Source organism: Giraffa tippelskirchi, chromosome 6 (genome assembly GCF_054371585.1).
Source record: "Giraffa tippelskirchi isolate mGirTip1 chromosome 6, T2T-mGirTip1v1.2.pri, whole genome shotgun sequence".
Taxonomy (NCBI): Eukaryota; Metazoa; Chordata; class Mammalia; order Artiodactyla; family Giraffidae; genus Giraffa; species Giraffa tippelskirchi.
The window spans coordinates 87,914,258-87,932,274 of NC_137280.1; the positions used below are offsets into that span (position 1 = coordinate 87,914,258).

The following is an 18,017-nucleotide window of genomic DNA, read 5'->3' on the forward strand; positions in this document are numbered from 1 at the left end:
AAACTACAGGCCAATATCACTGATGAACATAGATCTAAAAATCCTTAACAAAATCCTAGCAAACAGAATCCAATAATATATTAAAAAGATCATACATCATGACCAAGTGGGTTTTATCCCAGGGATGCAAGGATTCTTTAATATCCACAAGTCAATCAATGTAATACACTACATTAACAAATTGAAAAATAAAAACCATATGATTATCTCAATAGATGCAGAGAAAGCCTTTGACAAAATTCAACATCCATTTATGATAAAAATCCTCCAGAAAGCAGGAATAGAAGGAACATACCTCAGCATAATAAAAGCTATATATGACAAACCCACAGCAAACATTATCCTCAATGGTGAAAAATTGAAACCATTTCCCCTAAAGCCAGGAACAAGACAAGGGTGCCCACTTTCACCACTACTATTCAACATAGTTTTGGAAGTTTTGGCCACAGCAATCAGAGCAGAAAGAGAAATAAAAGCATTCAGATTGGAAAAGAAGAAGTAAAACTCTCACTGTTTGCAGATGACATGATTACACAGAAAACCCGAAAGACTGCACCAGAAAATTATTAGAGCTGATCAATGAATATAGTAAAGTTGCAGGATATGAAATTAACAAACAGAAATCCCTTGCATCCCTATACACTAACAATGAGAAAACAGAAAGAGAAATTAAGGAAACAATTCCATTCACCATTACAATGAAAAGAATAAAATACTTAGGAATAAATCTACCTAAAGAAACAAAAGACCTATATATAGAAAACTATAAAACACTGATGAAAGAAATCAAAGATGACACAAATAAATGGAGAAATATACCATGTTCATGGATCAGAAGAATCAATATAGTGAAAATGAGTAGACTACCCAAAGCAATCCATAGATTCAATGCAATCCCTATCAAGCTACCAACGGTGTTTTTCACATAACCAGAACAAATAATTTCACAATTTGTATGGAAATACAAAAAACCACGAATAGCCAAAGTAAGCTTGAGAAAGAGGAACAGAACTAGAGGAATCAACCTGCCTGACTTCAGGCTATACTACAAAGCCACAGTCATCAAGACGGTATGGTACTGGCACAAAGACAGAAATATAGATCAGTGGAACAAAACAGAAAGCCCAGAGATAAATCCAAGCACCTATGGACACCTTATCTTTGACAAAGAAGGCAAGAATATACAATGGAGAAAAGACAATCTCTTTAACAAGCGGTGCTGGGAAAACTGGTCAACCACTTATAAAAGAATGAAACTAGAACACTTTCTAACACCATACACAAAAATAAACTCAAAATGGATTAAAGATCTAAACGTAAGACCAGAAACTGTAAACCTCCTAGAGGAACACATAGGCAAAACACTCTCTGACATAAACCACAGCAGGATCCTCTATGACCCACCTCCCAGGGTAATGGAAATAAAAGCAAAAATAAACAAATGGGACCTAATTAAACTTCAAAGCTTTTGCACAACGAAGGAAACTATAAGCAAGGTGAAAAGACAGCCTTCAGAATGGGAGAAAATAATAGCAAATGAAGCAACTGTAAAAGAATTAATCTCAAAAATATATACAAGCAGCTCCTGCAGCTCAATTCCAGAAAAATAAACAACCCAATCAAAAAATGGGCCAAAGAACTAAACAGACATTTCTCCAAAGAAGACATACAGATGGCTAACAGACACATGAAAAGATGCTCAATATCACTCATTATCAGAGAAATGCAAATCAAAACCACAATGAGGTACCATCTCACACCAGTCAGAATGGCTGCTATCCAAAGTCTACAAACAGTAAATGCTGGAGAGGGTGGGGAGAAAAGGGAACCCTCTTACACTGTTGGTGGGAATGCAAACTAGTACAGCCACTATGGAGAACAGTGTGGAGATTCAGTTCCTTAAAAAACTGGAAATTGAACTGCCATATGACCCAGCAATCCCACTGCTGGGCATACACACTGAGGAAACCAGAATTGAAAGAGACACATATACCCCAATGTTCATTGCAGCACTGTTTACAATAGCCAGGACATGGATGCAACCTAGATGTCCATCGGCAGATGAATGGATAAGAAAGCTGTGGTACATATAGACACTGGAATATTACTCAGCCATTAAAAAGAATACATTTGAATCAGTTCTAATGAGGTGGATGAAGCTGGAGCCTATTATACGGAGTGAAGGAAGTCAAAAAGAAAAACACCAATACAGTATACTAATGCATATATATGGAATTTAGAAAGATGGTAACCATGACCCTATATGCAAGACAGCAGAAGAGACACGGATGTATAGAACAGTCTTTTGGATTCTGTGGGAGAAGGCGAGGGTGGGACGATTTGAGAGAATAGCACTGAAACATGTATATTATCATATGTGAAACAGACTTCCAGTCCAGGTTCGATGCATGAGACAGGGTGCTCAGGGCTGGTGCACTGAGATGACCCAGAGGGATGGGATGGGGAGGGAGGTGGGAGGGGAGTTCAGGATGCGGAACACATGTACAGCCATGGTTGATTCATGTCAATGTATGGCAAAAGCCACTACAATATTGTAAAGTAATTAGCCTCCTATTAAAATAAAAATTTTTTAAAAAACAGACCAAGACAACACAAAAAAAGAAAACTACAGGCCAATGTCACTGATGAACACAGACGCAAAACTCCTCACCAAAATTTTAGCAAGTGGAATTCAGCAACACACCAAAAAGCTCATATACCATGATCAAGTTGGGTTTATTCCAGGAATGCAAGGATTCTTCAGTATACACATATCAATCAATGTGATTTACCATATTAACAAATTGAAAGATAAAACCATATGATCATCTCAATAGATGCAGAAAAAGCCTTCGATAAAATTCAACACCAATTTATGATTAAAACTCTTCAAAAAGTGGGCATAGAAGGAACCTACCTCAACATAGTAAATACCATTTATGATAAGCCTACAGCAAACATTATTCTCAATGGTGAAAAACTGAAAGCATTCCCCCTAAGATCAGGAACAAAACAAGGGTGTCCATTTTTACCACTGTAATTCAATATAGTTCTGGAAGTCCTAGCTATAGCAAGCAGAGAAGAAAAAGAAATAAGAGGAATCAAGATCAGAAAAGAAGAAGTAAAGCTCTCCCTGTTTGCAGATGACATGATATTGTACATAGAAAACCCTAAAGATAGTATCAGAAAATTACTAGAGCTAATCAGTGAATTTAGCAAAGTTGGAGGATACAAGATCAATGCACAGAAATCACTTGCATTTCTATATACTAACAATGAAAAATCAGAAAGAGAAATTAAGGAATCAACTCCATTCACCACTGTAACAAAAAGAATTAAATATCTAGGAATAAACTTACCTAAGGAAACAAAAGAACTGTACACAGAAAACTATAAGACACTAATGAATGAAATCAAGGATGACATAAACAGATGGAGAGATATTCCATGTTCCTGGGTAGGAAGAATCAATATTGTGAAAATGACTATATTACCAAATGCAATCTACAGATTCAATGCGATCCCTATCAAACTACCAATGGCTTTTTTCACAGAACTAGAACAAAAAATTTCACAATTCATATGGAAACAAAAAAGACCCCAAATAGCCAAAGCAGTCTTGAGAAAGAAGAATGGAGCTGGAGAAATCAACCTTCCTCACTTCAGATTATACTACAAAGCTACGGTCATCAAGAAAGTATGGTATTGACACAAAAGCAGAAATATCGACCAATGGAACAAGATAGAAAGCGCAAAAATAAACCCACGCACCTATGGGTACCTTATTTTTGACAAAGGAGGCAAGACTATACAATGGGGCAAAGATAGCCTCTTCAATAAATGGTGCTGGGAAAACTGGACAGCTACATGTAAAAGAATGAAATTAGAACACCTCCTAACACCATACACAAAGATAAACTCAAAATGGATTAAAGACCTAAGTAAGACCAGAAATTATAAAACTCTTAGAGGAAAACAGGCAGAACACTCTCTGACATAAAGCAAGATCCTCTATGACCCACCTACAAGAGTAACAGAAATAAAAACAAGAGTAAACAAGTGGGACCTGATTAAACTTAAAAGCTTTTGCACAGCAAAGGAAACTATAAGCAAGGTGAAAAGACAACGCTCAGAATGGGGAAAATAATAGCAAATGGAAGAACTGATAAAGGATTAATTTCCAAAATATATAAGCAGCTCATACAACTCAATGCCAGAAAAACAAACAATCCAATCAAAAAGTGGGAAAAAGACCTAACCAGACATTTCTCCAAAGAAGACATACAGATGGCTAACAAACACATGAAAAGATGCTCAACATTGCTAATTATTACAAAAATGCAAATCGAAACCACAATGAGATGTCACCTCACACCAGTCAGAATGGCCATCATCAAAAAGTCTACAAACAATAAATGCTGGAGAGGGTGTGGAGAAAAGGGAACGCTCTTGCACTGTTGGTAGGAATGTAAATCGATACAGCCACTGTGGAAGATGCTGTGGAGATCCCTTAAAAACTAGGAATAAAACCACCATATCCCACCAGCAATTCCACTCCTAGGCACGTACCCTGAGGAAACCAAAATCGAAAAAGACACATGTATCCTACTGTTCACTGCAGCACTGTTTACAATAGCTAGAACATGGAAGCAACCTAGATGCCCATCGACAGATGAATGGATAAACAAGTTGTGGTACATATACACAATGGACTATTACTCAGCCATAAAAAGGAACTCACTTGAGTCAGTTCTGATGAGGTGGATGAACCTAGAACCTATTATACAGAGTGAAGTGAGTCAGAAAGAGAAAGATAAATATCATATTCTAACACAAATATACGGAATCTAGAAAAATGGCACTGAAGAATTTATTTACAGGGCAGCAGTGGAGAAACAGACAGAGAACAGACTTATGGACATGGGGAGAGAGTAAGATATATGGAAAGAGTAACATGGAAACTTACATTACCATATGTAAAATAGATAGCCAACAGGAATTTGCTGTATGGCTCAGGAAACTCAAACAGGGGCTCTGTATCAACCTAGAGGGGTGGGATGGGGAGGGAAATGGGAGGGAGGTTCAAAAGGGAGGGGATATATATATACCTATTGCTGATTCATGTTGAGGTTTGACAGAAAACAACAACATCCTGTAAAGCAATTATCCTTCAATAAAAAATTAAAAAGGAAAAAAAAAATTTTTTAAAAGCAATCTGGCAGTTCTTCAGAAAGTTTAACAAAATGACCCAGCAATTCCACACCTAAGTGGAATTCTCACACTCAAGAGAAACGAAAACACACCCACAAAATTTCTTGCACACAAACGTTCAGAGTAGCACTACTCACAGTCACCAAAAGTAAAAACAAACACCCACCACCTGATGAATGGATCAACAGAATGTGGTCCTTCCACGAGGAGGACTGCCATTCGGCCTTAAAAAGCAATGAAGCATTTAATGCTGTGACATAAGGAGCCTCAAAAACACGATGCTGAGTGAAAGAAGACAGATATGGATGTATGATTCCATCTGTATGAAATGTCCAGGACAGGCAATCCACAGAGACAGAAGGTGGATTAGCGGTTGTTGGGGGCTGCGGGGGGAGGGATGGGAAGGGACCGCTAATCAGTACAGGGTTTATTTTTGAGGTTATGGAAGTATTCCAGAGCTGGATAGTGGTGATGGTTGCACAACTTTGTGAAGACATTAAAAACCTGTGAACCATACACTTTAAAAGGGTGAAGTTTACAGTGTGTGAATATCTCAATTTTAAAAAAAAAGACAAGCTGATTTGCAGGGCAGGAACAGAGACACAGACATAGAGAACAGACTTGTGGACACAGAGGGGGAAGGAGAAGGTGGGATGAATTGAGAGAGTAACACGGAAACATATACATTACCATATGCAAAACAGACAGCTAGTGGGAAGTTGCTGTATAACACAGGGAGCTCAACCAGTGCTCTGTGACAACCTAGAGAGGTGGGATAGGGCTGGGGGGGTGAGAGGGAGGTTCAAGAGAGCGTGGATGTATGTCTACTTGTGGCTGATTTGCATTGTGGAATAACAGAAGCCAACACAACACTGTAAATCAATCATCCTCCGATTTTTTTTAAAAAAGTATACACTTAAAAAAAGGACCTTAAAAAAAAGAAATTGAAACAGATCCTTTTTTAACTTTTTTAATTTATTTTTAATTGGAGGAGAACTGCTTTACAATGTTGTGCTGGTTTCTGCATGAATACATCAACATGAATCTGAAACCAACAATTAGAGGAGAGTTAGAAAGTGAAAAAGAGAAGAGCTAAAGGAACTCGCCCCAGTCTTATTTCCCCTCAGAATAAAGAATCTTCCAAATACTCTCAAACTGACGCTTCCCAGCAGCACCCACCCCTCAGCCCCAGTCTGGGTGGGTGACACCCTGTGCCCCTGGCACTTACCCACACCCGGGGCACGGAGAACACCGTGCCCTGCTGCTTCCAGCTCTTCTCTTGGCTCCACCTGGGAGACGAGGCTGGCTTTGCATGGTGGAGTCCCTGTTGCTGGAGAAGCACATATGGGCCGAGGGAGGGAGGGCTTGCAGAGGAAAATAAATGCTTCCCCAGCCTGCCCACTCTCCACCTGGGCCTTAGCTCCTGAAGCCAAGCAAGTAGGCGGGGACCGAAGTGATCACGTTCAATTTTTTTTTTTAATGAATTCAGTGAGGTTCCTTTACAAGGGCCCAAACCACAAACACTCTCCTCTCTGCCCTTCCGAACTGAGGTTCTCTAAGTTCCAAGGCCAAACTCAATGAGACCTATGCAGGTTCTAACCATAGAGAAAGTACTAGTCGCTCAGTCGTGTCCAACTCTTTGCGACCCCCATGAACTGTAGCCCGCTAGGCTCCTCTGTGGTTCCTCTGTCCATGGAATTCTCCAGACAAGAATACTTGAGTGGGTAGCCATTCCCTCTCCAAAGGATCTTCCTGACCCAGTGACTGACCTGAGTCTCCCACAACGCAGGCAGATTCTTTACCATCTGAGCCACCAGGGAAGCCCTGACTATAGAGAGAATGAAGTCCACTCAGTGCATGGAGCTGTTATCCTATGAAAGCCCATGAATGACAAACCTTATGAAACTCACACTGCATCATGTGGCCATGTGGCAGGCACTTAAAGAGCATGTGGTAGGCTTCCCCGCCTACCAACGCAGGAGACGTGGTGGGTTCAATCTCCGGTCCAGGAAGATTGTTCATGCTGTGGGGCCACTAACCCCATGCACCACAACTATTGAGCCGGTGCTCTAGAGCCAGGGAGCCTCAACTACTGAAGCCTGCACATCCCAGAGCTTGTACTCCACAATAAGAGAAGTCGCTGCAGTGAGAAACCCGCGTACCACAACCAGAGAGTAGGTCCCCCTCGCCCCAAGTAGAGAAAGACCCAGCACAGCCATAAATAAATAAATAAGTAAATTTTTTTTTTAAAAAGAGCATCTGCATACAGGAAGAACCAGAGTAGTAAAAGCCTTACCCGTGGGCGCCGGGGTCCTGCAGTTGTCCTGCAGCACGTGTCTGCACAGGTTCCTCCCGGCCTCGTCCAGCAACGTCCACTCCTGGATGAGCTCCATCGCCACATCCTCTAAGGTGACTGATTCCTAAGGCAGCGCATGTATTGCGGCTCAGCAAGGACCACCCCCACCCTTCTGCAGAATAAGGGTTTATCCCTTGGGGAAGGCAGACACAGTGCGAGAGTATGCAGTGTTCTCTGCAAAGCTGAGCTCAGCAAACCTGGCCTGCCTCCTGTTTGTCTAAATAAAGTTTTATTGGCACACAGCCACACCCATCTGTTCATCTCTGTGGTTGTCATTGTGGTACTAGGGCAGAACTGAAGAGTTTCTGGGACAGAGCTCATATGGCGTACCCAACCAAAAATAATCACTTTCTTTTAACATTTGGACAAATCTGAAAGTATAAGTGTTGGCTCTCTGCTGCTCCACTATCCAGTGATGACAGAGCCTGTTCTTCTCAGCTTTACTGAGTTTTTCCTGAACTCCTTATTCAAGGCATCAGAAGTTTGAGCTTGCTCTTTTCATTTTCATGAAGTCCCTAGGATGGGTCATTGTTTTATGTCTGTTAAAACTGGACTTCCATTGCATCTGAGAAACGTGATGGCCTTTTAATCTTGGAATTCTCTAGAACAGCACTGACTGGTAAAGCTCTCTGTCATGAATGGAACGTTCTATGTCTGCACTTTCCAAAAAGAGGCAGCCACCAGCACGCGTGGCTCCTGAGCACTTGAGAAATGTGGTTTGGTATCTGAGAAGCTGAGGTTTAAATTTTGTTGGATTTTAATTAACCTTAATTTTTAGAGCCACGTGTGTTTTCAGTAGGTCTCACAAGCGATGGCAGGGATGGCCGTGGAGGAGTTCTGTGGTAGCCGGCTCAGTCTGAGCCCCCTCACTGCCATTAGACTCCAGAATTAGGTACCAAACCCCAGGGTCACACTTTGGGAACCCTCCATCCAAGCCAGTTCCCTCCGTAACTGCAGGTCATGCACTGAAAGAGGCTAAAAAGTCCTGGGACGGGGCTAAAGATGCTCCATACTTCCCTCCCCTTTCCTCCTCAGTGGGGGGACAGGGAGAGAGCAGAAAGGGACCCAAGTACAAGATTATCCCACCCCCACAACCATCCAGACTCAATCTTCCCCCTCACCATGATACCAGCGCCAGGGTCTAAAGTTTCAGTGTGTGTCCTTCCTGCAATAAGAAAGATGGAGGTAAAAGGAGAAATGAGAATGCAAGCAGAACACCAAGCAGGGGTTTGGCCAGGGGAATTAATTCCATTTCTGTGGACCATAAGCAGGGCAGCCAAGCCAAACAGCCTTCCTCGGAAATTTATTTCAATACGCAACATATTGGGCCCCTCATCATCTTTCACACCACAGGCCCTGACCATTTCTGATGACTCCTCTCACATAATAAAAGGACTACTTCTCCTCTTTGTTGTTGTCCAACTTTTTGCAACACCATGGACTGTAGCCCACCAGGCTCCTCTTGTCCATGGGAGTTCCCAGGCAAGAATACTGGAGTGGGTTACTGTTTCCTTCTCCAGCGGATCTTCCTGGACCAGGGATCAAACTTGAGTCTCCTGCATCAGCAGGCGGATTCTTTACCACTGAGCCACCTAGGAAGCACCCTTAAAACACTTCAAGGGACTTCCCTGGCAGTCTGGTAATTAAGACTTCGCCTTTCAATGCAGGGGGTTCGAGTTCTATCCTGGGTCAGGCAGCTAAGATCCCACATGCCTCACGGCCAAGGAACCAAAACAAAACAGAAACATCATTAAATGAAAATTTAATTATAAAAATAGTCCACATCAACAACAACAACAAAAATTTTTTTAAAAAACAAAAAAACCTCTAACACTTTCTACTTTTTCTCCACTACACTTATCAAGTTGGGATTTTTATATGTATTTGTTTAGGTGAGTTTGCTTCTCTCCAACCATGACGTAAACCCTCCAAGTACAGAACTGTGTCCCTAAAATTAAAAGATGCTTGTTCCTTGAAAGAAAAGCTGTTACAAACCTAGACAGTGACCTAAGAAGCAGAGACATCACTTTGCTGACAAAGGCCCATGCAGTCAAAGCTTCGGTTTTTCCAGTAGTAACGTACGGATGTGAGAGCTGGACCATAAAGAAGGCTGAGCGCCGAAGAATTGATGCTTTCAAGCTGTGGTGTTGGAGAAGACTCTTGAGAGTCCCTTGGACAGCAAAGAAATCAAACCAGTCAATCCTAAAAGAAATCAACTCTGAATAATCATTGGAAGGGCTGATGCTGAAGCTGATGCTCTAATACTTTGGCCACCTGATGTGAAGAGCTGACTCACTGGAAAAGACCCTGATCCTGGGAAAGATTGAGGGCAGGAGGAGGAGGAGGCAACAGAGAATGAGATGATTGGATGGCATCATTGACTCAATGGACATGAGTTTGAACAAACTCCAGGATATGGTGTAGGACAGGGAAGCCTGGGGTACTGCAGTCCATGGGGTCACAGAGTCAGTCACGACTTAGCGACTGAATAACCACCACCACTTTCTTCAGGACTCCAAATCCTGCCACCAGCATGGCACTTGATGCGTACTTTATGTATTAGAGGTTGGCCAACTTTTTCTACAGATGGCTAGATAGTAAATAGCTTAGGATTTGTGGGCGATAGGACTTCCCTGGTGGTCCAGTGGCTAAGACTCTGCACTCCCAATGAAGGGGGCCCAGGCTTGATCCCTGGTCACGGAACTATATCCCACATGCTGCAACTAAGAGCTTACAGGGTGGGCTTCCCTGGTGGCTCATGGTAAAGAATACACCTGCCAATGCAGGAGACAGGTTCGATCTCTGATCAGGGAAGATCCCACTTGGCTCAGAGCAACTAAGCCTTTTCACCACAACTACTGAGCCTATGCTCTAGAGCCCGGGAACCGCAACTACTAAGCCCACGTGCTACAACTCTGAAGCTCACATGCCTAGAGCCTGTGCTCCACAACAAGAGAAGCCACCACAATGAGAAGCCCGTGCACCACAACTAGAGAGCAGCCTCTACTTGCCACAACTAGAGAAAAGTCTGCGCTGCAACGAAGACTCAGCGCAGTCAAAAATAATAAATAAATAATGAAATTAGGAATTAAGAAAAAAAAGTTTGTGAGCCACATGTATGGCAACTATTTAATTGTGATTGTAGCACAGAAACAGCCATAGGGAGCATGTAAATACATGTGTTCCAATCAATGAAAGAGTGAGTTACTCAGTCGTGTCCAACTCTTTGTGACCCCACGGACTGTAGCTTGCCAGGCTCCTCTATCCATGGAATATGGCAAGAATATTGTGTTTTATCATGTTCAAATAAAACTTTATTAATAGAAACTAGCCCTGGGGCAGTTTTGGCCCACAGACCACAGTTTGCCAACCCCTACTCTATAGCATGGGCTTCCCTGGTGGTTCAGACAGTAAAGAATCTGCCTGCAATGCGGGAGACCCAGGTTCGAACCCTGAGTTGGCAAGATCCCCTGGAGAAGGGAATGGCAACCCACTCCAGTATTCTTGCCTGGAGAATTCCATGGACAGAGGAGCCTGGCGGGCCCCAGTCCATGGGGTCACAAAGAGTCAGACACGACTGAGTGACTAACTTATACACTTACTCTATATCATGTGGTAGAGAGAATACATCAAACACCAAATTCTCTAATTCTACCCCCTACACATCTTAAACATTCAAGCTTTCCCAATTTCACCATCATCACCAAACCCCAACTTTTTCAGCTCCAAAATCATCTGAGTTCTGAACTTACCCAAGCTTCTATACGTGTGGACTCTGCTTTCATTCTTATCCATCCTAAACTCCATGCTGAATCCAGAAGCTAGTGTTTTGTTTAAGTCATCAACAAAATCATATTACTCCCTACTTAAAACTCAGATTCAATGGCTTCCAAATGGCCTTAGAACAAGGTCCAAAGCTAACCATGATCATCCAGGCCCTCCCTCCTCTCCACCCAACTCTTTCACTCCACACTTGGCTTTCTGTTTTAACTTTCTCCATCTTTTCTCAGCTACTAGAACACACCAGGCTTTGTACTGCTTGAGAGATTATGCCTCTACAGTTCTTTCAAATCTCTTCCCTACTCCATTCCACAGCCTGACTCTGTCTAGCTACATACAATGCATCTTTCAGGTGCAAACGTTTGTCCCTTTTAAGATACTTTTCCTGACTTTCTTAAGTTCTCCTGATCTGTGTTTTCTATTGGTTTGGCCAAAAAGTTCAGATGGATTTTTGTGTAACATCTTACGGATGTGTCAACTACAATTGGCACTTGTCAAGGGCATCAGCCATCTGCCTCTCCTGGGACTGTATCCTATGATGCTGCTGCTGCTGCTACTGACCTCTGACATGCCCTGAAGGGAGTTCAGGGTGGAGAATAGAATGAGGCAATCTGCCTCAGGAAAACTGGTGGAACAGGTCTTCAGATAGATATTTGCAGGAACTGGTTTTATGAACCCAATCTCTTCATCTCCTCATATCTAGAAAAGCACTAACTCCCTTCATGGTGACATCAGCTCCTCATGACTAGCAGAAAACCTTCTGTAAAGTAAGTACCTGGTTGCACTGAACTCCCCCTTCACCAAAATCTTATATATTGACCTTCCTCCCCTACCTCTTGGGAGCAGTTTCTCAGAACTATCTGAGGTGCTGTCTCCTGGGCTGCAAATTTTGCCCCAAATAAACAATGCACAACTCTCAAGTTGTGCAATTTTTCACATTGTGCAATATTTTTAAGTCGTCACATAGATCACCCTTATTGTTAATTTAAAATCTGTCTTCCCAGCTAGACTAAAACCTCCACAGGGGCAAGTGCTAAATCTATTTTGGCCACATTGTTTCCCCTGTTCAGGGCCAGTTCATTAAACGTCGCCCCCCTACAATGAAAATGTGCCCAAAAAAAATCAATACTCAAGAATAAATCAGTATAGCTAGATTAAAAAGGCACGTGCCTGCATACACATACACACACACACAAACACACCACCACCACCACCACAAAAGTCAATTTAAAATGCCTACTCATATAAAAATCACACCAGATTTCAGTTATCTTTAAGAAACACTGATTCTTTCTAAAAAGACAGTGGGACATGAATTCTCTGAAAAGAAATACCTCACTCATTAAATCAAAATCTGACATTTAATTTTCCTCCAGAATTAATTTCTTCCTCACTTCTTATTAGAACTGAGTCTTAAATGCAAATCAAAACCACAATGAGGCACCATCTCACACAGGTCAGAACAGCTGCCGTCTACAAACAATAAATGCTGGAGAGGGTATGGGGGAAAGGGAACCCTCTTCCACTGTTGGTGGGAATGCAAACTAGTACAGCCAGTATGGAGATCAGTGTGGAGATTCTTTAAAAAACTGAAAATAGAACTGCCAGACAACCCAGCAATCCCACTGCTGGGCATACACACCAAAAAAAACACAATTGAAAGAGACACGTGTAACCCAATGTTCATCGCAGCACTGTTTACAACAGCCAGGACATGGAAGCAACCTAGATGTCCATCAGCAGACAAATGGATAAGAAAATTGTGGTACATATACACAATGGAATATCAGCCATTAAAAAGAATGCATTTGAGTCAGTTCTAATGAGGTGGATGAAACTGGAGCCTATTATACAGAGCGAAGTAAGTCAGAAAGAAAAACACCAATACAGTAATACTAACGCATATATATGGAATTTAGAAAGATGGTAACAACAACCCTATGTGCAAGACAGCAAAAGAGACACAGATATAAAGAACAGACTTTTGTACTCTGTGGGAGAAGACGAGGGTGGGATGATTTAAGAGAATGACATCGAAATGTGTATATTACCATATGTGAAATAGACGACCAGTCCAAGTTCAATGCATGAAACAGGGCACGCAAAACTGGTGCACTGGGATGACCCAGAGGGATGGGATGGGGAGGGAGGTGGGAGGGGGGGTTTGGGACGGGGAACACATGTACACCTGTGGCTGATTCATGTCAATGTATGGCAAAAACCACCACAATATTGCAAAGATTAGCCTCCAATGAAAATAAATTAATTAAAAAAAAAGAAGTGAGTCTTAACCCTACTATTTTAAAAAGACATTCAATTTAGTGCCAACTCAATTTCAGTTCCCAGTACTAACAAACCTTATGTTCTTTTTCCTGGAGTCGCAAGTTTTGAAGCCTTCTGGTGATTTACAGGCTGGAGCCAACTTGAAAAGAACTAAATAACCTTACTTTTCTTTGATGTTAGTAAGACTTGTGACATAAGTGAAAAATAGCTTTTATTAAGACTCGCTTCCCTTGCAGTAAGTAAAACTGATGCAAAGTAAAAGTCACAAATTTAAAGAGCTTTTGAAGGAAAGAAAGGAAAGAAGGAAGAAGGAGAAAGAAAAGCAAAGGGAAAGGAAAACTAACAGGTCCTAAGCTAGGGAACTGCAAATTGTCAGTCTCAAAAAACAAAAAAATCATCTAATTCATCCTTCGATAGAAAGTACATTCCATTTTTCAAATCCACATGCCAAGTCACTCAAACGAATTTGCACACGTTGACTCAGCCCTAAATTTCCTTGGGCAGAGCTGGATAATCTGAAACACAATATGCAACAAAACGTGATTTATTAATAAAAAATTACCCTGCATAAAAGAGATACGGTAGGCCTACAAACCCGGAAGGACAAGTGAATGCTGGGGCCAGCTGGTGCACCACTCCTTCGCTGTGGGACCTAGACTATACTTCGTGATTTCCCGCGCAATAAGTGGATGACAGTCCTGTCTGCCCAAACAAGGAGCACCTGAGCGCGACGGACTGGACAGGGGGAGCTCGGCTGCACAGCCAAGCTGTGCGGTAGCCGCCCCAGCCCCGGGCAGATCGCGGGGAGGAAGTCCCTTGGCCAGAACGTCCTTTCTAGGCCCTCAGACCCCTCCCCGCTCCCGCCGAGCATTCCCCGAGGGGATGAGCCGCACCTGCAGACTGGCTGGAGACACTCCCACCGCAAGGCGCCGTGCGGTCCAGCACAGCCACCTTCGTCCGCGGCCGCGGTGCACTTCCGCTTCCGGTGTCAGCCCCCCCCGCCCCCCAGCAGCGGAAGTGGCCAAGGCACTGGCTCTCGGGGCCAGAGGAGCTGCGGACTGTGCTGGAGAGGTTAACTCCTCTTTATATGACCTTGGAGGAGAAATTCTAGTTTCTTTCCCCCAGCTGGGGGAAGGTTAAGCTCTGGGGTGGGGTCTGACCGGACCTAGAGGGTGGAGTTAGAGGCGGGGCGTATGCCACATGGTCCGGGCTGGTTGTTATTGTTTGTTCAGTAGCTAAGTCGTGTCCAACTCTGTGACCCCGTGGACTGCAGCACGCCAGACTTCCCTGTCCTTCACTATTTTCCAGAGTTTTCACAAATCCATGTCCATTGAGTCGGTGATGCTATCTAACCATTTCATCCTCTGCCGGCCCTCCTTCTTCTTTTGCCCTCAGTCTTTTCCAGCATCGGGGTCTTTTTCCAATGAGTTGGCTCTTCGCATCCGGTGGCCCAAAGTATTGGAGCTTCAGCGACAGTCCTTCCAGTGACTATTCAGGGATGAGTTTAAGCCCGTGGAGTGGGGATTGGGGCGGGACCTAGGCTTGGTGGGTGAGGCGGCGCTTCGCTGGCACTTTGGGGTGCTCAGTGTTTGACTTTCCTCTCCCCCTTCTTGCCGCCCCACCCCGCCCCCCGCCTGCCCCGCCCTGCCTTTCTCCATGGTTTTTGGTTTTGTTTGGGGGTTTGGGGGTTTTTTGTTGTTGTTTTCTTTTTGGTTTTTTTAGGAGAGATTAGAGTTCTTTAGAGCGGGAGAGGATGTAAGAAGGGAGAGCCGACCTTTTTCGCTGGATAGTAGCCAGTTGTTTGGGGTTGGGATTTTTTATGTTTTGATGCTTTATACACAGGAATGATTTATTTTACAAACTAGTCAGTTGCAACATTAGCCTGTAAAATCAGAAACATTTCTTAATATATCTCAAAGGCAAAGTGAAGTTTATAATGACAAGCTTTCACATTAACCAGTATGACAAATCATAAAAACTTAACACCATATTCAAAATAAAATATACAGAACAGGCATTTTGAAGTCAGCTATTGTGTGTAACTCATAGTTAACGTTATGTGTACACGTCTCATTATTTCATCCAAGGTTATCAACCAATGAAGCAAATATTTCTTTGATGCAGAAGCACAAACACATATTTGTTTTTTAGTTGAGCAAGTTTTACTGAGTCTCATCACTAGAATTTGGTATCTAAATGAAACATATATTTGCCTTTTTTTTTTCTCCACATTACAAAAGAAAAACAGACTAAGTGAAAAAAACTTGTGAAGAAAAACTGTGCATTATAATCTATGCATTATAATGTCCAAATTATGCTTTATAATCACTCAATACCTGTTTTGAATTGTATAATTTCTTCCGAAGCAGTATTGGCTTACTAGCAAGAATCATTTATTGTTTTTCTTAACTTCAATTCTTTTAGTTTTTTTTAACCTTTTTATTGATCTGTAACATACATACAGAAAATTGCTTTGCAGTGTCCATACAGAAACACATAGGAATATACAGAAATCGACATAACTCAAAGAATTTTCACAAAGTGAACACACTCAGAAAGTTCCCTCATGTCTGTTTCATTTACTGTCTTCCTCCTCAAAGGAGAATCACTATCCTGATTTCTACTATCATAGGTTGGTTTTGTATATTTTAATATTTTATATAAATAAGCTCAGACTGTATGAATTCTTTTTTCCTTGATTTCTTTGGCTCAGCATCATGTTTGTAATCTTTGTTCATGTTATTGCACGTTGAATAAATAATTCCATACAGTGCAATGTGGTGAAGTCATTAAAGTTTAAGTGGTATATAGTTTACAATATTTACTCAAAATATGTCAGTGTTATGAGTTAACTACACAACAACATCTTTATTTTAATCCCCTGGTGTTTATCTATTCCCAAATTTAATCTGCACCATCTGATTTTATTGCCTAGAATTATTTGCATGAAAAAAATGTATTTTTTAACAAATAAAAGAAAATCAAATTTTGTTAGCGCCATAAGCATATTTCTTTCCCCTAAAGAGTAAATGATTTGGCAAGATTAACCTCACTTGAAATGTGATAAAATTGAGAGTGAATAAAATCAATCACCTTGACATAAAATCACTGAGCACAGAGAAGGTATTTCTTAAACATTTGTTGGATGGATGAGAAGATGATGGGTGAATGGATGGGTGGATGGGTAAATGATGCATGGACAGATAGGTGGGTGTGTTATGGATGGGTGGATGATGCATGGATGGATGGATGGATGGATGGATGGATGGATGGATGATGGGTGGATAGGTGGAGGGATAAATTAATGTGATGACCAAGTTCCTAAACCCCATTTTAATGCACTTGTGACAAAAATTAGCTTATTAATGAGTATTCTTAGACCTGAATTTTCAAGGGCAATAAGAATATATTAGTAGATTTTAGATGTTGTGAAAGTGAAAGTTGGTCAGTCGTGTCTGACTCTTTACGACCCCAAGGACTGTAGCCCACCAGGCTCGTTTGTCCTTGGGATTCTCCTGGCTAGAATACTGGAGTTGGTAGCCATTTCCTTCTCCAGGGGATCTTCCCAACCCAGGGATTGAACCCAGGTCTCCCACATTGCAGGAGAATTCTTTACTGTCTGAGCCACCAGGAAAGCCCAAAGGAACTAGTTAATATATCTGTAGGATTTTCTTCAGTTCCTTATACCCCAAGATTTAGACCTTCCATACCTCAATCCTGCTTCATAAACCCAGCTGCTTTGAATTTCTCATTCCTTAGTTTCCCCAGAAGATGGCAGTACAGTGTAAAGACTAAGTGGGCTTCTCTGGTGGCTCAGACAGTAAAGAATCTTAAGTATTCATATCCAAATAGGATTCAACCATCATTATTATCAATAAAATAATATTAATAACAAGGGAGGGGTTTCCCAGGTAGCTCAGTGGTAAATAAGCTGTCTGCCAATGCAAGAGACGCGGGTTCAACCTCTAGGTTGGGAAGATCCCTTAGAGGAGGAAATGGCAACCCACTCCAGTATTCTTGCCTGGAAAATCTCATGGACAGAGGAGCCTGGCAGACTGTAGTCCATGGTGGTGGCAAAGAGTCTGATATGACTTAGCGACTGAGCACATACACAGATAACAAGGGATCTTATTTGCACTCTGCCATAATCCAAGTACAGTATTTCTTTTTTCCAGGCATAAATGTATATTAAAATTTTTACAGTAAATAAACTGACTTCCTTTTTTGGAAGGCAGTTAAATTCTATTTTGGGGCTTCCCTGATAGATCAGTTGGTAAAGAATCTGCCTGCAATGCAGGAGACTCCAGTTCAATTCCTGGGTCAGAAAGATCCACTGGAGCAGGGATAGGCTACTCACTCCAGTATTGTTGGTCTTCCCTTGTGGCTC

At 42.0% G+C, this 18,017-nt stretch overlaps 1 protein-coding gene and 1 long non-coding RNA gene across 22 annotated transcripts in view; one reads left to right on the top strand and one right to left on the bottom strand.

Annotated features, from left to right (window-relative positions):
• The window catches only part of ZNF333 (zinc finger protein 333), a 34,785-nt gene extending 20,194 nt beyond the window's left edge, over positions 1–14,591 (bottom strand). For 2 of the 21 annotated variants that reach the window (XM_081501288.1, XM_081501279.1), the window contains exons 1-5: positions 14,524–14,591; positions 9,563–9,737; positions 8,689–8,732; positions 7,508–7,631; positions 6,440–6,541 (exon numbers count right to left, since the gene is read on the bottom strand). In XM_081501288.1, the coding sequence (XP_081357414.1) occupies positions 6,440–6,541; positions 7,508–7,631; positions 8,689–8,691 (229 nt within the window). In that variant the 5' untranslated portion in view covers positions 8,692–8,732; positions 9,563–9,737; positions 14,524–14,591. Of the gene's footprint in view, positions 1–6,439; positions 6,542–7,507; positions 7,632–8,688; positions 9,010–9,562; positions 9,770–13,704; positions 14,146–14,523 lie in introns of those variants that run through there. The other 19 variants (XM_081501282.1, XM_081501277.1, XM_081501291.1 and 16 more) reach the window with 13 other exon arrangements.
• On the top strand, positions 14,426–16,403 carry LOC145510356 (uncharacterized). Its single transcript, XR_014056977.1, has 2 exons — positions 14,426–14,701; positions 15,026–16,403. It is a non-coding gene; the product is annotated as an uncharacterized LOC145510356 (long non-coding RNA).
• The last annotated feature ends 1,614 nt before the right edge of the window (positions 16,404–18,017 follow it).